This window comes from Aquarana catesbeiana, linkage group LG12, assembly GCF_042186555.1.
Source record: "Aquarana catesbeiana isolate 2022-GZ linkage group LG12, ASM4218655v1, whole genome shotgun sequence".
NCBI classification, from domain to species: domain Eukaryota; kingdom Metazoa; phylum Chordata; class Amphibia; order Anura; family Ranidae; genus Aquarana; species Aquarana catesbeiana.
Window position 1 is genome coordinate 39,482,982 of NC_133335.1, and position 24,935 is coordinate 39,507,916.

Genomic DNA, 24,935 nt, shown 5'->3' on the forward strand with positions numbered 1-24,935 from the left:
GATTCCACGCTGAGCTGTCAGCCGCGGCTTCTCTGTGTGGGCGGGTGCAGAGGACACATTAGTCAATGGAAGCCCCATAGAAAGTCTATGGGTGACGTCACTTCCCATTCATTTCACGCTGTCGGCGGTGTCCTCTGCAGAGCTTCCGCCCCTGGAGATTGGGTCGGATCGCCTGTACAAAAGGTATGTGTACTGATTTTTTCTTTTCAGGGCTAGATAGGTCAGTGTTAGAATGTTGGTGGCTCTAGATGCAGGGGTTTTAGTTCTAGCCTGGACTTCCACTTCAAATTACTAGTTGCCTGGCTTCACAAATTCCTGAGTCACTGCCAAGAGCAAGTATGCTACAAGTGAAGACAGTGAAACCAGGACCCAAGTCTGACATATCTTCCGGTAATGACAACGAACTGGCAGCAGGTGAGCCAGACAGGTAGCATTTTTTTCCAAGGAAGAGACAGCAATGGCAGCCTTCACATTTGTCCCAGTCCTGCTTTCGTCCAAAAGAAAATCATCTCATTTGAGTCAATTTGCAGGTTACAGTTAGTGTCCCCGCAACACCCTTGTTGAATTAAGAGAAGACAAGTTGCAAGATGGATATGCAACAACATTTTTAATACAAGCAGGCAGTTACGTAGCAAGTATTTACTTTGATATCACCAAATTAAAATAAAGAACGTGTCTAAATGGAAAACACAATGATTCAAAACCAAATTGGAAACAATTTCTTCTGTAAAGATGCTGTAGCCTACAAAGATTATAGAAGTACTAAAGCCCAAGAAGGATTGCTTGCTGCAGTCAACCAGGTCTTATAAAGCTGACCTTACATGCAATGAGACTGTCACATGATGCAAATTAGAAAAGGGACAATGTCAGGAGCGACTGGTAATGGAGGTGGAATCTAGTGCTGGACCTTAAAGTGTATGCAAAGCCAGAATCTATTTTCAGTATGTCGTTCTTATTAAAGGACAGTCTCGAAAAACCAGACCAGGAGCAGAATTTTAGAAGAATGGTTGATCTATTGGTCCTTTAATTCCTTCAGTCTTCTGATGAGATTTTTCACTGACAGCAAAAGGTGGTTGTTTCAGGTCGGCTAGCTACAGTTGTAATGCAAGTACCAGATTCCAACAGCCTTAATTTACCCACAATGCCAACCTTCCTTCAGCGATTGGCCATTTTTATCTGGGCCCGGTTGCAAGTTTCTTACTTTAAGATCCTGCCGGTACCAGCGCTTCCTATTGCCAATGCTAAGCCATTGCCTTCCACTTAATTGCATTGTCAGCCTTCAGTTAGGCATTGGGGCTGCCCATCATATCTACTGCAAATGCCTCTTGCAGTTTTGATCGCCAGCCCACCGGCCAACTGAAGGGGTGCACACAGCAGGCTACTGCTAAGTACAAAACAGCGGCGGATTGGGGTTGTCAGCCTGCAACAGAAGCGCTGTTACTGGCAGGATATTCAGAAAAAAAAGCTTTGCAAAAGATTCACAAAATAATTTGCTTTTACAAAATTGCACTGGTACCAGCAGAAACGTTGCAACCAGGCCCAGATAGAAATGGCCAATCACAGAAGGAAGGTTGGCATTGTGGAAGGCTGTTAGAATCTGGTACTTGCTTTACAACTGTAGCTAGCTGACCTGCAACCACCTTTTGCTGTGACAGTGAAAAATCTCATCAGAAGGCTAAAGGAACTCTAAGACCAATGAGGCACGATGACAAACCTACTGAAAAATAGATTTTTCGTTTTATACAGACTTTAAAGGCAAGCGGTTAAGATAGAAATACAGGGTGGGATGTATTGCTGACTTATTTTTAAAAAGGGAAGGCTCCAGGGTTGTGTGCTCTTTATCCTGGCTCCAAAATGGACATACTGACCTACAACAAGAATACAGCTATGAAGATAGAATTGCAGTCCTGGCTTGTTCCAGTTCAGGCAGGATGACAGCCCTGGAATCTGCACCTTTAAAAACAAGTCAGCGCTGGCAGCTATCCTATATTCCTATCCTCGCCGGTTCTTTCTTAAAGATTTGGATTATTTTGAAACAAACTATCAGGTACCTTTGTGTATGGTCAGCTTTAGGCACTAATAAAACTATAACCAAAATCATTTGGTTAAACATTTTAGCTTGAAATGGGCATTTTTACAGATTCTGCTCATTTTTAATTTTTTTTATACCCTGTAACCACATCATAGTTAAATAGTAGCCTTTGATTATCCTTCAAATAATCGGCATTTGGCATGTCAAGCATGGTCATCCTAGGACTAATAAACAGCGAGCAGACATTGCTCACGTGGAACACCATAAAGCTACAACAGAAAATGAAAACTTTATAGAAATGTATTTTTTTTTTAAACTTTCTGAACTATGATCAGGACTATGAAATGTTGCCTGTTCAAGTGATCAGTACAGGCCTTAACATACACACTTGGCATCTGAACCAAGCCCTAGATCATCCTGCCGTGGTAATAAGTGCTTTCTTAAGATTACTAGAACATAGGAGGTACCTCATGGGTGGGATCTGAGATGCCATAAGCCCTTCCCCTTCGTCTCTGATACCTCAGCTGCAGCCGCACTTGAGGAGCTAGTATGAACAAACTGTTACAAGCACACACTGTTCAGGCGTTAGGGAAAATGGGGAGCCACAAACTGCAGCAACTGCACCTCCGACTCCTGAGCTGCACACAGAGAGCCGGAGGGACGGCAGCAGGTTAAGTACACGGTGTCACACATACAACATAGCTTGATTAAAAGGAAAAAGAAAAAGGAAAAAAAAAAAAAAAAAAAAAAAAAGAAAAAAGAACAAAAACAAGAAACAAAGATAACGAGGAGAAGGTAACAGATCTCTAAAGTTCTTAAATTCACTAAAAACTGTGAAACTGGCGCTCTGCTCCGGGGATAAAGTTTGAATATCAAACAGAGGATTCTTCTGAAGCCAAATTGTCTTGTCGGATTTATATATATTTATATAGATTTTTTTTTTTTTCCTTTGCAAGTTTTTCACCCGCCACTGTTCTTTATCTGTGGAGGGGCCGCGGTCTGGAGGAAGGGCAGGGCGGAGAGGAAGGGGGTCCCTCTGTGTCTTTGGCAGTTCGGGAGCTGCAGGAAAATCGGCGCGAAGGGCGCGGACCTCCCCAGTCTGTAGGTTCGCTGGTTCCCGCAATTTCTGGTTTTGGGGTATAGGTAAGAGGAAAGTGTCGCTTCTCCCAGGGCTGTACAGTCTGAAAAAGACAGAGGTGGGAAAATAAAAACTTCATGCATACAGTGTACTTAAAGCCAAAATAACAAACACCCGCTTCATATTTTTCCTGCTATATACTATTCTGCAGATTACATTTTCTACATTTTTTTTTTTTTTTTGCATTTTTTGTAGATTGTTTACTTTGCTATGACTTTCAGGGCCATTCAATGCCTATATGTCACTAGGAAGGAATACATGAGGGTGGGAAGCAGAAGTAAAGTCAGGGTTGTCCTGGACATAAGGATCACAGCAGAAGGGCAGAGTTCAGGACTCAGGAGATGGGATCTAGAGATTTTCAAAAATATAAAAAACTAGTGAAAAATTCAACTGTCATCCAACCAAAACAAATATTGGTTATGGGCGATTTCCCCGTTAAGTAAAATATTTGCTGTGTTACTAACAACTTCAGCGTAAACTCACGTCTACCTGCCTGGTAAATGTAACAATACCTTCAACTGTGTCAATGACAGCCCTAAACACCATCTTCACAAAAAATAAATAAAAAGGCTTTAGCAAACAAAATGTAAACTACAAAGCCTGGATAAGTTTACAAAGTTGCCAGCAGGTGGCACTATAAATTGCTCCCATAACAAATGCTGCCTTTTACTAGAGTTAATGAATGGCTGTACACACCTGGTACTACACATTCTACAAAAACAAATCAACAAGTCGAATGTTCAATGGGTGAATTAAAGTAACTAAAGTCAAAACTTTTTTTTTTTGGATAGAGGGTAGATGGATTAGAACAGTGGTCATCAATCCTGTCCTCAGGGCCCACTAACAGGCCAGGTTTGCAAGATAACTTAAATACATCACAGGTCATATCCCCAAGGTCATACATAAAACCTGGCCTGAGGACAGGGTTGATGACCACTGGATTAGAACATCTGTTAGTTTTTTGGTTTTTTTTATTGCTGTCTATGTCCCCTTTAGGATTTAGATTCACCCACTATCTGTCCTGTTTACCATTAAAAGTGAATGTAAAAGAAAATCCTACATTTTGGGTTGTCCCCAGAAAAGTAATAAGCTGGGAAATCTTCTAAAGGGGACACTAGTTCTGGTGATCTGGGGGTTCCTAAGAGATATCCATAATTTGCAGGGATTTCCTCTAGCTTCCTGTTATGCTATAGGACAGGAAGTGAAGGGAAATCTCCCCAATGACACACAGATGTAAAAAAATAAACCTTTCATGGGTTATAACTCTCAATTACTCTATCCAAAAAGTAAAAAAAAAAAAAGTTTGGCCTATAGATTTTTTAAGATTAGCAAATCTCAATGAATATCTAAGTGCTAAGGTCAATTGATCCACTCAGATTTGAAAAAAAAAAAAACAAAAAAAACCCAACACACCTTATCCTTCAAAGGTGATCCTGTCTGTAACTTCCTGACTTAGGGTGACAACGATCACTCCCTGTACTATATTTATGAAAAGCAGAGTTGTCACCTTAGTTCAGGGAGGGAGAACAAAAACAAAACACCTCCCCCCTCTCTCCACTGTAAAATACCAGTTACATCACTTACCGTCTCTTCATAACCTGAGTCTGACACAGAGCTCTGCGTCTCCTCAGAGATCAGACGCGGAGTGTCCCTTGAAGTGGGTGTGGGAGGAGCAGACAAGACATCGGGGCTGAGTGGAGAGAAGTCAGACACAGCCTGCCAGCTACTGGTGTCAGGAGAGGGTGGCTGCATTGAGAAAGACTGAGGGGTCATAGAGCCTTCAGATGTCCGATGAGTCCTGGAAAACAGATTGACAGCGATTACACCTTAAGTCCTCATCATAACAACACCAGTCTGGAGCAGTGTGCTTCCTGTACCCGCAGTAAGGGTGGCGTCACATTACCTGCTGCCCCGACGTTGAGGTGGGAGGCTCGTGCTGACCCACCTCGCTCGTTCCGTCTCTTCACACTTTGCATGCAAAGCCGCAAAAGATGAATCTGAGAGATCCTCCAACTGGAATTAACAAAGAATGGATACAATATATTAAAAACACAGATTTTCTTTGAAAGCAGTTTATTAAAGCAGTTCAATCACAAATCTTCAAAACGAGGGATTCATTTCTAATTTTTGATACCGGGTGTGGCCATGCAAATCATTTCGGTCTGCCTTTGTGGTCAACTGTGCATCCAGATCTGATGGGTTACAGCACAGATGCAAACTAATAATATTCTTCTGTACTTTGCACTGGTTCAGTGAAGGGCTTTATGGTTCCTATATTGAAAAATGTATAACACACGGTATTGGGCTGTGACAGCTGCAGCCAGCAGATTTGTTTGTAAAGAAACCTCATGTAAACACTGATTGGCTGTCACTGCTTGACTGGGAACCACAGAGATTGGTTCCCAATCATTAGCATAAACTGGAGCCTCTCAGCACGATTAAAAGATTGTAGATGAATCATTGGCAGGGGGACTTTATGGCCTTATAGCCTTTAGGGAGGATAAGGACATCTTACAAGATTTACTCTTCTCCCACTAAGGCCTCATGCACACTGGTCTCTTGTAAACGCTGTGGAAATCAGCATTATAAACTCACCTAAGCATTTTTTTTTTTTTAAAGCAGTTTAGGTGAGTATCAGGAATTTAAAATTGGTTGTTAAGCCACTTCGTATTGTTGCTACAATCCTCTCTGTTATAATAAGTGATTTGCCCCACTGTATGCGTTTTGTAAAAAATCTGTCAATACCTTATTTTATAGCGCCGCTCAGCGCTTACGTGACCGCCAGTCTCCAGATCTGACAGAAAAGCCGAGAATCCCCCCGCTAACATCAGCCGGGAGGAGGAGAGAGACTGCCGGTCACGTGACTGCCGAGCGGCGTGATAAAATAAGGTATTTATCGGTGGATTTTTTTTTTTTTTACAAAAAACATACAGTGGGGCAAATCATTTATTGTAACAGAGGATTGTAGCACCAAGCAGGAAGCGGGGGCACTGGTACGAGCTGACAGGCAGGGAGGAAAGGGTGAGGAAACAGGAGACACAGGAGAGCAGAGCTGCGGATGACGGAGGTGAGTAAACTGACCACGGTGTCAGGGCTCAGCAGCCATGATAAACAGTGGTCAGTTTACAGGGGGGGAGGGCAGAACCAGACAGGCTCAGCCAGGTATTTCAGGTGATAGAAGAACCAAATTTTACAGCACAAGTACTGTGCTGTGCTGTATAACATAACATGTATTAAGGGAACATGATTTTTTTTTTTCTATGGATAACAAACACTTTAACCACTTTAAGACAAGGTGATCACCAAAGTGATCTCATGGCGAATATGGCGCTGAGACCACCTGTAGAAAAAAAAGAAAAAAAAGAAAAAAAATAGATACCGGGGTTATGGCAGCTAGCTGCTGCCATAATCCTAGTATTTACCTGTAAAGTCATGACGTACATTTACAGTGTTAGGCGATCGGCAAGTGGTTAAGCGTGTTGTACAGCTGGTTTGTTGCTGCGGTGCCATATATGACATGTCACACTGTGGTTCAACTTCACGTCTGACATTGCACCGCTAAGCATTTTGGTAGTACCGTAGGGTCTACATGATGCTTACGGTGTAAAAGATGTTCTGCAGGATGTGATGGTTCTGGGAACTTCACTTCACATAGCATGTTAGGCATCATACCGCTGTGTGAATGTAATTTACTGTGTGATTGGACTGTATAGTCGAGTGGTGTATTTTTGCACAGCACAGAGAATATACCCTGATAAAGTTTTATATATTTTGTATACAAAAGTATATTTTTCGACAAAAAAAAAAAAAAACTGTTGGCATGGGAACCATTTCTGAGAATTTTCATTGACAGACTGCAGGCGTTTAGATGTTAGTTATCCCCCCCGCCTATTTTTTTTTTTTGTGTGTGCAACTCAAAAGACATTATTGATCGCCTACCCTCAAGCCTGAACAACAAATATCAGCTAATGAGTACTAAGGGAGAAGTACAGCCAAAGCTTATTTGGCTATACTTCTCCTGTGGATCACGGGCGTGCAGTTTGTTTTGCACTCCTGTGACCTGTTTTTAGCAGACAGCAGGCTGAAGCCCGCTGTTGTCACAGAGCTGGTCCAGGCTTGGGAAGGATGGCGACCATATGGTTGGGATCTGCCCACATGCCTGGACGGCACCTGGCTCAGCCTCTCAGCGAACCACTGAGGCTGAACTGGCCACCCCTGCCCCCTCCACAGCCCAGCGCTCCAATGAGCGTGGGGGAGCAGAGATCTGCTGGCTGACTGACAGACAATCTTTTAATTGTATGGGATGTCACTCACCTCGTCTATGTCCTTTTCTGAATTTGGAGTCAGAGGAGTGATTTTAACAACACGCCAGCTGTAGGAGGAAAAGGCAAAAGAAATTAGGATTCCCAGACCTGTACTGCTGTTACCCTGGAGCCTTGTGACCCATGTATGTAGCTGAACACAGTGGAGTATATGAGTACAGATGCAGGCCAGCCAAACATGAGCGTAAAGAACTAGAAACTGCTAGCAATGTGAGCAGGGCTGATTAGAGGTTATAATGAGCACCACAGTGGCTTGTCACGGCACACAGATTCTCCATCCTGCAGGAAAATTTGTGCGGGTGGACACCAACGCAGAAAGGTTCTCTACACCTTTACTGTGTCTTCTAATCCAGGAGACTGCAGATTGTAACCTGTAGTCCATCAGCACGAGAAAATGTCACCAGCACACCATGATCTCCAAAATGGGTACAAAGCTTTATTCAGCGAGTACATCAGTACAGAAAATAGCAATGTTTCGGAACCAGGCTGAACCCCTTCATCAGGCGTGTGATATGTTACATGTCTGACGAAGGGGTCCTGCGAGGCTGCAAAAATTTGCCATTTTCTGTAATGAAGTGATTGCTGAATAATGCTTTGGACCCATTCTGTAGATCCATGGTGTGCTGGTGACATTTTGTCGCTCTATTTACAATTACAGCCGGTGGTCGCTTCAGCACTCAATTATATATTCACCGCCATTTCTACAGGAATGTGTGTGTTGGGAATAGTATATTGGAATCTGTAGTCCATCAGAGAGCCTATGCTTATTTCTGTGACCCCAGCAGCAATGAATACTGGGCACTTACATCCTCTTCCTGCCCAGGCCATTTTACAGCGCTGTCACACTTTGAATGACAGTTGCACGGTCATGCTACACTGTACCCAAACAAATTTTTTATCATTTTCTTCACACAAATAGAGCTTTCTTTTGGTGGTATTTAATCACTGCTGGGTTTTTTATTTTTTAGTAAAAAATAAGAGACCAAAAATTTAGCAAAATACATTTTTTTTCTTAGTTTCTGTCAGTAAATTTTGTAAACAAGTAATTTTTCTCCTTCATTGATGGGCACTGATGAGGAGGCACTAATATGCTGTACTTATGGGCACAAATATGCCGCACTTATGGGCACCGATAGGTATTGATCAACAGCAGTGATGGGCAGCACTGATAGCCAGTACTGACTGGCATCGCTAATGGGCACTGACTGCTGCCACTGATTGGTGACACTGTTGGCATTATATTGTAATCAGGGAACTGATGATCAGTGCCATGATTACATGTGTAGATGTCCCCCTGCGTAGAGATGCTGCTGATCGGCTCTCCTTGCCAGTCAGTGTTAGGCGAGGAGCGCCGATTACCGGCTTCTCCATGTTTACATGTGACCGGCTGTGAATGGACACAGCCGATCACAAGGTTAAAGAGCCGTGGCTCTTTACAGAGATCAGGGGCCGCGTCGTGTCCTAGCAACACGGCACGATCGTCGTGCCCCCACGAGAGCGGCCATTCTAGGACGCCGTCCCAGAAAGAGAGCTGCACCGCCCTGCCGTCATGCGACGGTGGGTGGGCAGCAACTAAAGAGAAACTCCCCCCCAAAACAAATTTAAACTTCCTGCTGTCTAGGGGAGGCTACTAGCTGTCCCCAGAATAGGATTTTTTAGTTATTTACCTGGACTGAAAACGGTGTCCCCATTTGAAGATTTCCATTCTTCTCCTGTTCTAGCGACAACTCAAAATGTTGGATTTTCCCTCACTTTATTTCAGTTACAATGATCACCAGGACAAATAGAAAGCAAATCTCCCCAGCAGGGACAAAGACAGCAATAAAAACTTGATGAGTGTCACTCTTCAGCTTCTCTGCTCTCTCTAAAACAGCAGGAGCACCATGTCGCCCATTTAAAGCCTGTTTGCAGTGGAGCTCCTCTGGGCTGCTATGCTGAACTCGCCCTTCAAAATAACAGTTTCCCTATAAAGTGCATTTGCCCGAAAGAGAAGAGCAACAATTCCTTTCCCTACCCACCTCCTTTATCTACATAGTAATTTCCCCTTAAGAAGCCCCAGATATGCAGGACAATCTGTGTGGGATGTTACCTGGGAGTGAGGATCTCCTTGTACTGCAGCCTCTCCACCCTGGTGGTGGCTGCTACCGACATAGGTATTACAATATTGTCAATGTCGTATGATGTCTCCAACCGCCTCTTCCTGGCAGCCTGTCAGACAACAGAAAGCAATAACATAAGTCTCTGCAACATGAAGTGTGTGAATTAGGAATGCATCTGTGATACCATTAGAGCCTTAGTTCAATCAAAGCAGAATTTAACAACCACCGTTTAACCACTTACTGACCACCCTAGAGCACTTCTAATGCTACAGGGCAGCAGCTCTGTGCAGGATCACGTGTGTGTGTAGAGAGATAGATTTTTATATCTATCTATATATATATCTATCTATCTATATATATATCTATCTACACACACCTGCACTTCTGCCTGCAAGGGGTACGCGCCCCACCGGTGGGTCGCTTCTGCTGTGAAAAGCGAGAATTTTAGAGAAAAAAAATTACGTTAACAAAGTGGCGGCAAGCCTTGAAAAAAATTATTTAGGGTATCCTTATCCTCCTCATAGTGTTTGACTCAGCTATTTATCATTCATAGGGTCCATTATACTCCTTTAAAACTGCACTCTTTGGGTAAAGCAACCACATCAAATTGTCCAGGATGTACTACTGGCACAGGTACATTTATGCATATGCTGTGGCGATGTCCAAAGTTGCATCGCTACTGGGAGTGTGTATTTGATACTTTAAACTCCCTGCATTTTACAGCTTGATCCAAAAATTGCATTGCTATGGATTATACTGGAAGATACCCTCCCAGCTGAAATGCATGTGATGTGGGTGAGAACTATGTATATGGCTAGCAAACATAATACAAAAATGTATATCAAATTACTTAACGATAGATCAATGCAATTAATCTCAATTTAAGACGAGAGGAACTGACATATAAACATAGGTGTCCTAAAAAATTTGTAAAAATTTGGCAATGGTGGTTACTTTCCAACTTGCCTAAGAAGTCAGCTGAGTATATTAATGATAATATGGAAAGTTAAAGTGATTGTAAAGGCTCTTTTTAAAAAAAAAAAAAAACAAACAAACATGTCATACTTACCTCCACTGTGCAGCTCGTTTTGCACAAGGTGGCCCCGAACATCCTTTTCTGGGGTCCCCCAGCGGCTCTCGTGGCTTCTCCCCGCATCAGATAACCCCTAGAGGAAGCGCTCTCACGAGGGGGTCACCTTGCAGGTGCGCTCCCGAGTCCAGCACTTGCGTCCACAGACACGAATGCTGGACTCGGCCCCTCGCATCATTGGATTTGATTGACAGCAGTGGGAGCCAATGGCTGTGCTGCTATCCATCTATCCACTCAAGAACCGGGACTCCATGGAGAGAGGGACAGCGCGTCCCCGACAAAGATGAAGGAGCTCAGGTAAGTAAAAATGGGGGGGGGGGGGGGGGGGGTCTGCTGACTGCCAGGCGTTTTTCCACCTTAATGCATAGGATGCATTAAGTTGAAAAAAACACAAGGGTTTACAACCCCTTTAATTTCTGAGATAGAATCCTGGAAGGAAATAACTAAATATGAATATATGCACCATCTATAGTAGTAATGTGCTGGAGGGGTCTGAGTAACGACTGAAATATAGCTTTGCAAGCGCAGTTATGGAGGTTTTTTTTTTTTGTATTGATGTTGGGTGGGATATGGGATGATAATGTTTTAAATGTTTTTTGTTGTATAATGAAAAAATTTAATAAAAATGTGATTAAAAAAAAACAAAAACAAAAAACAAAAAAAAACAAAGGAAAAATCTGACATACTTGATGACGAGCATTATATAACATTCTATACAGAACATCTTAAATAAAGATTGTAAACCTTCATTCAAAAATGATTAGTACTGCTTCATATTTTTAAAGTAAATGCAAATCAATGACAGGCTGCGGCTGTACACTGGTAACTATGCATCTGGGGGTTTACATGTGTAGAGAAACAGATGTACAGCCTTCGATGCAAACGGTCATTGATTTGTCAAAGGAGCTGAATGCAAATACCTGCAACTCCCGGGTGCAGTAATGCAATCATTTTTTATGGCGTTGAGCCCCTGTGCCAATGTGAATGAGCCCTAATGTGCCACATACAACCTCCCCTACCTAAAACATCTGCCCTTCAAAGTTTGGGGAGGAGGTTGCTGATGTCACACAAACTCCAATCCTGCAATGCAGAGCTCAGAGCTTGAGTGACCCATCACCACAACACTCACATGGAGACATTTATCTTTAGGGGAGCAGGGGGGCTTCCAAGGCACACTGTGAATATGGGCATCAACTGCAGAGGAGCATACGACACTTTAGTGTACCTGCACTGTTCTTACTGCAGGCAGCACAGGATTGCCTTAAAAATTTAAACAAAAATTGTACACTAAAGAGCCACTCTAAAGCCAATGTGAAGCCTGCACAGTGTGGCGGAAAATTTCTGCACTAGCAAGCCAAGTTCTCAAACCATAACCACTTGAAGACCAGGCATTTTGTGGCACTTTTTGTTTACATGTGAAACTTTTTTTTTTTTTTTTTGCTAGAAAATTATTGAGAACCCCAGACATATTTTTTAAAGCAGAGGCCCGATATAATAAACTGGTGGGTTTTACAATTATTTATGTCACACAGTATTTGCGCAGCAGTTTTTCAAATGCAATTTTTGGGGAAAAATACACTTTAAAATTTTAATGCAAAAAGAAACCCCACAATGCATAACCCAATTTTTGAGTAAAATATAAAAGGTGATGTCACGCTGAGTAAACAGACACCAAAGATGCCACGCTTTAAAATTGCGCACGCCCGCACAGAACAGCAGCAGACAACGTAAATTTTACAATCCATAGACGACACTTTAAAAGCCTTTACAGGTTACCACTTTAAATGTACAGAGGTGGTTTAGTGCTATAATCACTGCCCATGATGCGACGTACGCAGCAATACCGGTGTGGGACGATTGCCGTACCGGCTAGCACAGGGGGAATTTAAAACAAAAATTTTCCCTTAATTATCAATTTTATTCCTTTTTTTTACGCTGTTCCTTCACTTTTTTGGATCACTGTTATTGCTGTCACAAGGCATGCAAACATCCTTGTGACAGCAATAGGCATGTGACAGGTACTCTATGGTCATTAAGACCCCAAATTTCTCATCTGCACTTGAAAGCATTAAAAAACGCCAAGCTCTGCGTTTTTGAATACTTCTGATTTTCAAAGAATGCCACAGTTAAGATGCCGGTAAACCAGAAGTGACGTGATATCATCGCTTCAGGGTTACCATAGTGGAGACCCGATCAAAGCCGATCCAGACCTTGCTCTGACATGTCGGCTAGTAGTTCGGGTCTCCCAGTGGGACGACAGAACTCGAGCAAACCGCAGAAGGCGTCCCCTCCCGCTGCTTGTAAAAACTGATGTACCAGGTACGCGACTTGGTGGTAGGTGGATAAAGTACACTCTATGTCCATCACCTAAACAAAAAGACAACAGAGAAGCTATACTGGTGGACCAGTGAGTATGAAAGATAGTTATTGTTCAATGTTAGGGATGATCACCCACAACACATTTTAAAAGGAAACCTTTAACTTATTAGTTGTATAAAAACTCAAACAAGAATTTAATCCTTTTTTAAATAGCCAAGTCATCTACCTGAAAGGCATTACTGTAAAGATGCCAGGGACCCCAATAACACTCCAATTTCCTAGGTCCTCCAAAGATAAATGGGTGATTAATTGTGCAGAAATATCAGATTTAAACTGACTGAACTTTAATTGCCAGATGTATTTAAACAGGATTCCGTGAAAAAGTAGAGAAGTCTGGTCTGCAGAACCTGCAGGCAGTTTCATAGTACACATGAGCTGGCAACTATCATTGCTGTTTGTGAAATCAAACTATCTACATACCGCAGCTGCAGCACTGAGTGAGGATGAATCCGATGGTGTGGAGAGCTGGCGCGAGAGAGGGGTGTGAGACGGAGATGGGCCAATATCTGCTGCAAGACTGGGCCCTGCTGTGTCCACCTCGTGTCGCCCTAGGAGAATGAGGGAAAAAAAAAAAAAAAAAAGAGAGAGAGAGAAGGTTAGCCCATAGGTCAATCACAGGGGTGTCGGCACTTGCATAAAACAGGCTTTCTGCAGTATCTCATTTACCATCTCTATCTATTGGGCTGAACTGACGTTTCTTCTGATGGGGTAGAGGGACAATAAGTGAACGCTCAGGTTTCAGAGCTTGTGATCTGTCACACTTTAAGGTGCGTTGCAGGGGGTCCAAGTGCTGCTTCGAAGACAGCTCAGGAAAAGGCCTGTGTAGAGTTAGTTCTGCAACAAAAGGACACGGGTGAGAAAACATACAACACACCACCATCCAGCAGGTTACTGCATGATTCAATGTACTTTTAAAGCAGAACTAAAGTTCTCTCTTTTTTTTTTTTTAATGGAAACACTTTAAAGGATAAGTTCACTTAAAATAAATGAATAAAAAGCACACGCAGGAAGGGGAAAAAAAAAAAGTGCATTTATTTTTTGACAGGAGACTGCCGAGCATCGCACCCACCATCACGGGTGCAATCTCAGGCTGCTGCACACCGACTACAGCTCTTGCCCATACCTCGGTAAGTTCCTGAGCAGTAAGCAGTGTGAATGAATTACAAGTGTGCTGATCAGCGCTCTTGCGGTTCATTGATAAAAGAAGTCAGTTTGCCGCAATGGCGGACGGGACTTATAGTTTATTCATTTACATATTACAGTGAATAACGCAGCTGTGTGGGTGGAGCCCCGCACAGCCACACGACTTCCAAAATGTGACAGCGGGTGCTGAGAGAAGAGAGCCCCTACCCACTGTCACATTTTCGCATCTGTCTACACGCAGAACCAGGCCCCATCTGCCACAACCCTGGCAAACAGACGACACCAGAAGTCTCAAGAGACACAGCCGTGCTCTTGAGCGAGCATGGCGTAAATCTAAATCCCTGCAAGATTTTACCCTCTACAAATCTGTCCTTCTCAAATACAACTCCTGCCTCCACACTGCTAAACAAACCTATTACAACACTCTCATCAAAACCCTCTCATCCAAACCTCGTCAACTCTTAATTCCTTACTTCACCCCCCACTGCCCCCACCCGCCAACTTGCTTATCGCTCAACAGATTGCCAACCACTTCAATAGCAAAATCAACACAATTCGCAAGGAGATATCCAGCATTCAAATTCCTCCCCTACCCAACATATCAGGTCCAACACAACACTCAATACTCTCCTCCTTTTGCCCAGTTACCACAGAAGAAGTTGATAAACTCCTCTCCATGGCCCACCTCACTACATGTCCCCTGGACCCTGTCCCCTCTCAATTACTGCGACCACCTTCCCACTCTATCCTCAACTCCCTAACCCACATCTTCAACCTCTCCCTCTCCTCCGGCACCTTTCCTTTCCCGCTCAAACATGCACTTGTTACCCCCATACTCAAAAAAACCCTCACTAGACCCCACCTGTTTGAATAACTTAAGACCTATCACCCTTCTCCCGTTTGCCTCCAAGCTCATCGAACGCCTTTTGTTCATGACCAAATGAGTCGCTACCTCACGGACAACAACCTTCTCGACCCCCTACAGTCTGGCTTCCGCCTACAACATTCTACTGAAACTGCCCTACTAAAATTTCACCAATGACCTAATAACTGCCAAAAGCAATGGCCATTACTCCATACTCATACTTTTAGACCTCTCTGCTGCCATTGACACAGTTGACCACCTGCTGCTCCTCAGCAAATTACACTCCCTTGGCCTCCGTGATTCTGCATTATCCTGGTTCTCCTCCTACCTATCTCAGCGCACTTTCAGTGTCACTTACAACTCCATCTCCTCCGCTCCCCTTCCTCTTTCTGTTGGGGTACCCCAAGGCTCTGTCCTTGGGCCTCTCCTTTTCTCACGCTATACCTCTTCCCTGGGCCAGTTGATAACCTCCCATGGCTTCCAATACCACCTCTATGCCGATGACACACAGATCCATCTCTCCACTCCTCAACTCACCCCCACCATCTCCTCACGGATCTCAAACTTGCTGAATGACATATCGGTATGGATGTCACACCACTTCCTCAAACTTAATCTTTCTAAAACTGAGCTTGTTATATTTCCTCCTTCACGGTCCCCCTCCTGTGACTTCACCATTAATAACAACACAACCATTGGTCCCTCCACACATGCCAGGGTCCTGGGTGTAATCCTTGACTCTGACCTCTCCTTCAGCCCCCATATCCAATCACTGGCTAAATCCTGCCGCCTTAACCTCCACAACATCTCCAGAATTCGACCCTTCCTGACTAATGACACCACAAAGCAACTTATTCACTCCTTGATTATTTTCCGCCTCGACTACTGCAACTCTCTTAATGGCCTACCCTTAAGCAGGCTATCCCCCCTTCAGTCTATTATGAATGCTGCTGCTAGACTAATACACCTCACTAATCGATCTGTGACTGCTGCTCCTCTCTGCCAATCCCTTCACTGGCTTCCCCTACCCCACCGTGTAAAATTCAAAATGCTAACAATAACATACAAGGCCATTCACAACATCGCCCCCATCTACATAACCAACCTCATCTGCAGTTATCGCCCAAATCGCCCCCTCCGCTCCTCCCAGGACCTCCTGCTCTCTAGCTCCCTTGTTACCTCCTCCCATGCTCGCCTTCAGGACTTCTCCAGAGCCTCTCCCATCCTCTGGAATTCCCTACCCCAGTATATCTGATCAGCCCCTACCCTGTCCACCTTTAGGAGATCCCTGAAAACTCATTTATTCAGGGAAGCCTATCCCACACCCACATAACTGTCCCTGAGCCACCCCCATCAAATCATTCTTTGCAGCTATTACCTTTTGTACCACCACCCCCTCCCTTTAGAATGTAAGCTCTACGAGCAGGGCCCTCCTGTACCTTTTGTATTGGACTGTACTGTAATTGTGTTGTTCCCCCTTATACATTGTAAAGCGCTGTGTAAACTGTCGGCGCTATATAAATCTCGTATAATAATAATGTTACATGTTAAACCCTAAATACTGGTGTAACATATTACTAAAGGGGAGCCTATCCTTTAAAAATGCAATTTAAAAATAGTGCTTGCACCAGCTGCTGTGCAGGCACAGTACAGGACCCTATGACCTCATGATTTGATCTCTGCTGACTACAGCTGATCCTTTCCACATCACCCTCTTAGTCTGTCATTATTCCTTATACAAATGTAGGCACTTATAGACAATCAATGTGCAGAACAATGTCTCTCCTGACAACACAATCAAGTTTTCTGGGTTGTAAAACGAGCAGCTGGCAAAATAGTGGAAGAAAGGGCGAATTTGGGGGGGGGGGGGGGGGGAACACGACACCCCATGACTAATCCAGTTCCTGGCATGCAACAAAAGTTGTTCCTACAGAGAACTTCCTGTGATGTAATTACCACATCACTTCAATCACCCCCTTCATCACCTCCCACCAACACTGTGAAGATGTAATGTATTAGGATCTACCTTATTCTTTGCTCAAGCAGGATCTCCCCTTCGCTATGCATTGTGGGTAGGCCCTCGCCATTCTCACGTACAATGCAGGACTGCTTGTTACGTATTGGACAAAAATAATGCCAGAGTGCGACTGGCGGCAGAGGACAGCATTACAATCTTATTCTTCTACCCCTAGACTAAACTTCGTCTTGTGTCATCTGCAAATTTCTTGTTTGAAGGATTCTACTGAGGTCATCTATAAAGCCCCTATAAATATACACATTTACTGGACACTTTAGTATGTACACCTGTTCAAATGCTTGGTAACACAAATTGCTAATCAGTCAATCACATGGCAGCAATTCAATGCATTTAGGCATCTAGCAGTGGTGAAGATGACTTGCTGAAGTTCAAACCGAGCATCAGAATGGAGAAGGGGATTTAAGGGACTTTGACCGTGGCATGGTTGGAGGAGCCAGACAGGATGGTCTGAGTATTACAAAAACTGCTGATCTACAATTATCTCTCGGGTTTACAGAGAATGGTCCGAAAAAGAAAATATCCAGTGAGTGGCAGTTGTGTGGATGAATATGCTTTGTTGATGTCAGAGGAGAATAGGCAGACTGGTTTGAGATGATAGAAAGGCAACAGTAACTCAAAAACCACTCATTGCAACCAAAGTAGGGTTGCACCAGTGGTAGTTGGTGTTTGATTTTTGGGGGGGGCGACATACCTCACCCACCTGCGGCTGTCAGCTGCTTTACTGAAAGCCATACAGGGAGATCGGTGCTTGTAACTGCCCCCACCCCCCCCGCACCGATCATCCCCAACTGTCGCGTGTCCTTCTGGCTCCCCGAGTCCTCCTCCGGTTCCCAATTCGTCCCAGATCTGTCAGGATGGAGAGCGGAGGGAGGAGTCAGTAAATATGTCATTTATCGGCTCCCTTTCCTTTTCTGAATGCACAGAGTCATTGATCACCGACTCTGTTCATTCATGACAGAGCATCATGAACTGTTTACGATGCTGCAGTTTATGAATGGGGAGAAGCCTCTGTCTCCTGTCCGTTCAGCAGAGAACGGGACTGGGGAACCTGAGTCCCTTTCCCTGTCTCAAAAGGGAGTCTAAACAGACCCCTGATCTCTCACCAAAGCCCCCCCCAACAGGGCTGATTAAAAAAAAAATAATAAAAAACAAAAATCCCCAAAAAATAAAATATAACATTGGAAAAGAATATAAAATAAAAATAAAAACTACTGACAGTGCTGCATATTAGTGTCTCTGTCATGACATTAAAAAATAAGTATTGGTGAGTACTTGGGGGGGGGGGGGGAGCATGGGTACTTGTACCCGGTTTTAAAAAAATGGTATCGGTGCAATCCTAAACCAAAGTATGCAGAACACCATCTCTGAAAACACAACACATCGAATCATGGAGCAGATCAGCAACAGCAGCAGCAGACCACACCGGGTGCCACTCCTGTCAGCCGAGAACAGGAAACTGGGGCTGCAATTCGCGCAGGCTCACCAAAATTGGACAATAGAAGATTCGAAAAACTTTGCCTGGTCTGAGGAGTCTCCATTTCAGCTGCAACATTCAGATCGTAGGGTCAGAATTTGTTGTAAACATGAAAGCATGGATCCATCCTGCCTTGTATCAACGGTTCAGACTGGTGGTGTAATGGTGTGGGGGATATTTTCTTGGCACACTTTGGGGTCCCTTAGTAACAATTGAGCATCATTTAAACCCCACAGCCAACCTGAGTATTGTTGCTGACCATGTCCATCCCTTTATGACTACAGTGTACCCATCTTCTGATGGTTCCTTCCAGCAGGATAATGCACCATGTCACAAAGTTCAAATCATCTCACCACTGGTTTCTTGAACATGACAATGAGGTCACTATACTCCAATGGCCACCACAGTCACCAGATCTCAATACAATAGAGCACCTTTAGGATGTGGTGGAATGGGAGATTTGCATCAGGGATGGGCAGCCGACAAATCTGCAGCAACTGTGTGATGCTATCATGTCAATATGGACCAAAATCTGAGGAATGATTCGAACACCTTGTTTAATCTTTGCCACCAAGAATTGTGGTACACACACACAGCCTTGAAAAAGTATTCATAACCCTTGAAATTTTCTACATTTTGTCACGTTACAACCAAAAACTTAAACATTTTATTGGGATTTTATGTGATAGACCAACACAAAGTGGTTCAAAATTGTGAAGTGGAAGGAAAATGATAAATGGTTTTCAATTTTTTTTTTTACAATTAAATATGTGAAAAGTGTGGGGTACATTTGTATTTAGCCCCCCTGAGTCAATACTTTGTAGAACCTCCTTTCACTGCAATTACAGCTGCAAGTCTTTTTGGGGATGTCTCTACCAGCTTTGCATCTAGAGGGTGAAATTTTTGCCCATTCTTCTTTGCAAAATAGCTCAAGCTCTGTCAGATTGGATGAAGAGCGTCTGAACAGAAATTTTCAAGTCTTGCCACAGATTCTCAATTGGATTTAGGTCTGGACTTTGTCTGGGCCATTCTAACACATGAATATGCTTTGATCTAAATCATTCCATTGTAGCTCTGGCTGTATGTTTAGGGTCGTTGTCCTGCTGAAAGGGGAACCTCCGCCCCAGTCTCAAGTCTTATGCAGACTAACAGATTTTCTTCTAAGATTGCCCTGTATTTGGCCCCATCCATCTTCCCATCAACTCTGACCAGCTTCCCTGTCCCTGCTGAAGAAAAGCATCCACACAACATGATGCTGCCACCACCATGTTTCACAGTGGGGATGGTGTGTTCAGGGTGATGTGCAGTGTTAGTTTTCCGCCACACAGAGTTTTGCTTTTAGGCCAAAAAGTTCAATTTTGGTCTCATCTGACCAGAGCACCTTCTTCCACATGTTTGCTGTGTCCTCCACATGGCTTCCTGCAAACTGGACTTACAATGGCTTTCTTCTTGCCACTCTTCCATAAAGGCCAGATATGTGGAGAGCACGCCTAATAGTTGTCCTGTGGACAGATTCTCCCACCTGAGCTGTGGATCTCTGCAGCTCCTCCAGAGTTACCATGGGTCTCTTGGCTGCTTCTCTGATTAATGCTCCCCTTGCCCGGCTTGTCAGTTTAGGAGGACGGCCATGTCTTGGTAGGTTTGCAGTTGTGCCATACTCTTTCCATTTTCAGATGATGGATTGAACAGTGCTCTGTGAGATGTTCAAAGCTTGGGATATTTTTTTATAACCTAACCCTGCTTTAAACTTCTCCACAACTTTATCCCTAACCTGTCTGGTGTGTTCCTTGGCCATCACCATGCTGTTTGTTCACTAAGGTTCTCTAACAAACCTCTGAGGTCTTCACAGAACAGCTGTATTTATACTGAGATTAAATTACACACAGGCGGACTATTTACCAATTAGGCGACTTCTGAAGGAAATTGGTTCCACTCGATTTTAGTTAAGGGTATCTGCGTAAAGGGAGCTGAATACAAATACATGCCACACTTTTCACGTATTTGTAAAAAATTTTTAAAAACATTTATCGTTTTCCTTCCTCTTGACAATTATGTGCCACTTTGTGTTGGTCTATCACATACAATCCCAATAAAATAAAATTTACTTTTGTTTGTAACATGACAAAATGTGGAAAAGGGATAGGAATACTTTTTCAAGGCACTGTATATATACACATACATACACACGCCATGAGTTACTGCACACTGTTATTCTGAAAGCAGAAGACAACAGGGCTTATTTGCCATTTTTGTCCTACTCACTATGAGTATGTAAAACTCCAAGTGTGCGGTCTGTGCGCGGAATCTCTGTGGTGGAGACTGAATTCGAAGAACGCTGCTTTAGTTTTTTGCTGGATTTCAATCTGTCCATCTTGTTGTGTGAACGGAGGAGAGCATGGAATCGCAGACCAGCTGGAACATCTAGAAGAGACATACAAGATAAGAGTCACGAGGTTCAGAGTAGGACCCTTACCCAGTGTTTCTTTTACCTGCTTTCTATTCCTGGGTCCAGCTTGCAGTCATATATAGATACTGACCTAACTTACTGCCTTGCAAGATGTATCAAATCTAGTGGTTATCATTACTGGACAACAACTGTAATTTATCCCTGGGACATTCTGGTTAGAATTGTATGGATAGTGAGTTGGTATTAAAAAATGGACATCAAAGTAGATTTAGGTTATTATGGTGGAATAAAGTACTCGCTGCATTCAATACATTTTCCTCTGTGTATGGACAGAAGTGTAGGGCCTTGCAGTATAGATTTTATTAGACACAAAACAACAAAGCATGGTAATGATGTTTAACGGGATTCTGCATCTCCGTATTGTTTATGAGCATACTGGGCGTTATCCTTACTGGGATTTTGCTGTCATTGACTACTGAAGAAGGAATCTACCTCCAATGTTCTATACCTTCCTTAGAAATAGAATAAGGAATGACCCCCTAGGAGCGTGCATTATACAGAACATATCTAATTCTTTCAAAAGGATCGGTACAAAACATCAACAATAAGTGGGTATTACTGTACACAACAATGGCGTGTATTGCCTGCAGTTCTCCTTTAACCCCTTCCCGCCAACCGTACACATATTTGCGTTCACAGCTTGAAGGGGTTATACTAGGGTGATGCCAGCCCAGTACCGTTTTTTTAGAGCCAGCGGTTGGCTCTTTAGTGATTACAACCGATGCGGCTAAAAGCCACTCTGCTGTTATCCTAAAGGATAACAGCCCCCCCTCCCACCGAGAGACCTGAGCCGCCAACCGGTGCATCTGCCGGCTAGGCTGAAACCCGAATTCGGCTCCGATGTAAAATCCCGGACGTGGCATCACAACGCTTTACTCGGATGCCAATGGCGCGGATTTACAGAAAACTGACAGTATTCAAAAACGCTGATTTTGGCGATCTGAATACTTTTAAGTGCAAAGGAGGCATTTGGGGTCTTTTAGACCCTCCAATCCCTCCATAAAGAGTACCTGTCACTGCCTATTACTGTCACAAGGAATGTTTACATTCCTTGTGACAGCAATAAAAGTGATCAGATTTTTTTTTTAAAAGGGACAAAACAAAAAAAAAAAGTTTTAAAGCAAAGAAAAAGGAAAAGCAAGTCGCACCCGCACTTGTAAACGGTGTTTAAAACACACGTGAGGTATCGCGATCAGAGTGAGGGCAATAATTCTAGCAAAAGACCTACATTTTTTAGAAGCGTCGCCTATGGAGATTTTTAAGTACTGTAGTTTGTCACTATTCACGAGTGTGCGCAATTTAAAAGCATGACATGATAGATATATATATATCTAAGGTTTGGGGGTTCTAAGTAAATTTTCTAGCAAAAAATACGGTTTTTAAACTTGAAGGCAATAAATGTCTGAAATAGGCTTAGGCATGAAAGGGTTAAAGAACCCGGTCACAAAAGAAAATACCCGTTTTAAAGATTCTTATGAAAGCAGCTGCTCCTAAATAAAGGCCAAATATTAGCTCTGGGTAAAGGCGAATTCACACTTTTGTGAAATCGCAAAATAGCTGGATCGATTCACAGCTCCGGCTGCTCTGAGTCGCTGCTGCACATTGCATTTTTTTTTGGTACTGGCTTTATTTGAAATGTACAGAAAAAACACACTTCACTGCAAGGTCAGATGCAATATGCCGCACTACCATATATTGCAGTGCGATTTAGACCGGCGGGCTGTGATAAAAATGCAGCATGGATGCATTTTAGAGCAGCACTAGGCTGTGTTGCAGTGTAAATGGGACACATTGGAAACAATAGTCTTCTGTATGTCCTTGCGGTGATAGACGGTTTATAATGCGGTAAAACGTCTGTCACCGCATATCGTAAAGAAAAGTTGATTCAGCCACCGCCTTTCAACCAACAAGTGGTATGTGAGTCAAGCAATGGCACCTTCAATCCCAGGTTACAAAGGTGATCTGTTTTGTGACAAGTTCCCATTAATGTTTAATAAATGAGCATTGTATTAAGGAGGAACATAAGTAGTTCAATGTAACTCACCAGCTGGGAAGGAGAGAACTGGGTGAATGGCAGGATCCATCAGCGTTAAACGTTCAGACAAGGGATCACTGTATGGGAACTGGGTAGAGAGCCCGGGGAAGGTGGCACACATTACACATGACGAGGAGACCTCGCAGGGCCGTGGGACACTGCTTTGGACCTGTGGGAGAAGACATAGAAGAACACGTGATAATGGAACCAAAGGAAACAAAAAAACATACAATAAATTACAACCAGAGCAAACTGGTAGCCTATCCGGACTCCTTAGATTCAGGGAAGACAACTTCTCCTCCTAGACAATTTATTCTCCTTCCTAGTCTTTCATCAAAATTCAATGAGTCTACCATGCAAGTGGAAAACTACATGAACCCAGTGATAGTTCCCGCTACGGTCCTCAGGACAGATGACTAAGCCCAAAAGCAGGTGCAAGAGTTAGAAGAATTCATCTTTTCCTGTTTCACTTGCAATTACCACTTTATTATTTTGTTCAGCTACAGTTGAGGCTAAAAAAAAAAAAAAAAAAAAAAAAAAAAAAAAACCTGTGCTGTCATGGAGACAAGCAGAGGTGATTTCTTTACAAGTCTTTGTTCCGAAGAAAAAAATAAAATTAACAACCGTTTAGTTTTGATTGGATAAAGGGTGATCAGGAATGTGTGACCCAACTTAAAAAGAGGAACTGCAGTCGGCTCACATAATTTGTAGCTTCCCTCCAACCACTTTGCATATAATTTTATATATACTGTGATTCTGTACTTGCCAAATATGCTGCAGATACAGTGGAGACGGAAAGTATTCAGACCCCCCTTAAATTTTTCACTCTTTGTTATATTGCAGCCATTTGCTAAAATCATTTAAGTTCATTTTTTTTCCTCAATGTACATACAGCACAGAAAAACACAGAATTGTTGACATTTTTGCAGATTTATTAAAAAAGAAAAACTGAAATATCACATGGTCCTAAGTATTCAGACCCTTTGCTGTGACACTCATATATTTAACTCAGGTGCTGTCCATTTCTTCTGATCATCCTTGAGATGGTTCTACACCTTCATTTGAGTCCAGCTGTGTTTGATTATACTGATTGGACTTAATTAGGAAAGCCACACACCTGTCTATATAAGACCTTACAGCTCACAGTGCATGTCAGAGCAAATGAGAATCATGAGGTCAAAGGAACTGCCTGAAGAGCTCAGAGAGAGAATTGTGGCAAGGCACAGATACAAAAACATTTCTGCTGCACTTAAGGTTCCTAAGAGCACAGTGGCCTCCATAATCCTTAAATGGAAGACATTTTGGACGACCAGAACCCTTCCTAGAGCTGGCCGTCCGGCCAAACTGAGCTATCGGGGGAGAAGAGCCTTGGTGAGAGAGGTAAAGAAGAACCCAAAGATCACTGTGGCGGAGCTCCAGAGATGCAGTCGGGAGATGGGAGAAAGTTGTAGAAAGTCAACCATCTCTGCAGCCCTCCACCAGTTGGGGCTTTATGGCAGAGTGGCCCAACGGAAGCCTCTCCTCAGTGCAAGACACATGAAAGCCTGCATGGAGTTTGCTAAAAAAACACCTGAAGGACTCCAAGATGGTGAGAAATAAGATTCTTTGGTCTGATGAGACCAAGATAGAACTTTTTGGCCTTAATTCTAAGCGGTATGTGTGGAAAAAACCAGGGGCTACTCATCACCTGTCCAATACAGTCCCAACAGTGAAGCATGGCGGTGGCAGCATCATGCTGTGGGGGTGTTTTTCAGCTGCAGGGACAGGACGACTGGTTGCAATCGAGGGAAAGATGAATGCGGCCAAGTACAGGGATATCCTGGACGAAAACCTTCTCCAGAGTGCTCAGGACC

At 43.4% G+C, this 24,935-nt stretch overlaps 1 protein-coding gene across 7 annotated transcripts in view; it reads right to left on the minus strand.

Moving 5' to 3' along the window:
- Window positions 1-588: 588 nt before the first annotated feature.
- KANSL1 (KAT8 regulatory NSL complex subunit 1) overlaps window positions 589-24,935 on the minus strand; it is a 175,080-nt gene continuing 150,733 nt past the window's right edge. For 6 of the 7 annotated variants that reach the window (XM_073607623.1, XM_073607624.1, XM_073607626.1 and 3 more), the window contains 9 exons: window positions 23,092-23,251; window positions 20,843-21,001; window positions 13,727-13,894; window positions 13,481-13,608; window positions 9,582-9,700; window positions 7,485-7,542; window positions 5,074-5,183; window positions 4,755-4,968; window positions 589-3,213 (listed from right to left, as the gene is read on the minus strand). In XM_073607623.1, the coding sequence (XP_073463724.1) occupies window positions 3,010-3,213; window positions 4,755-4,968; window positions 5,074-5,183; window positions 7,485-7,542; window positions 9,582-9,700; window positions 13,481-13,608; window positions 13,727-13,894; window positions 20,843-21,001; window positions 23,092-23,251 (1,320 nt within the window). In that variant the 3' untranslated portion in view covers window positions 589-3,009. The remainder of the gene's footprint in view (window positions 3,214-4,754; window positions 4,969-5,073; window positions 5,184-7,484; window positions 7,543-9,581; window positions 9,701-13,480; window positions 13,609-13,726; window positions 13,895-20,842; window positions 21,002-23,091; window positions 23,252-24,935) is intronic. The other variant, XM_073607630.1, reaches the window with a different exon arrangement.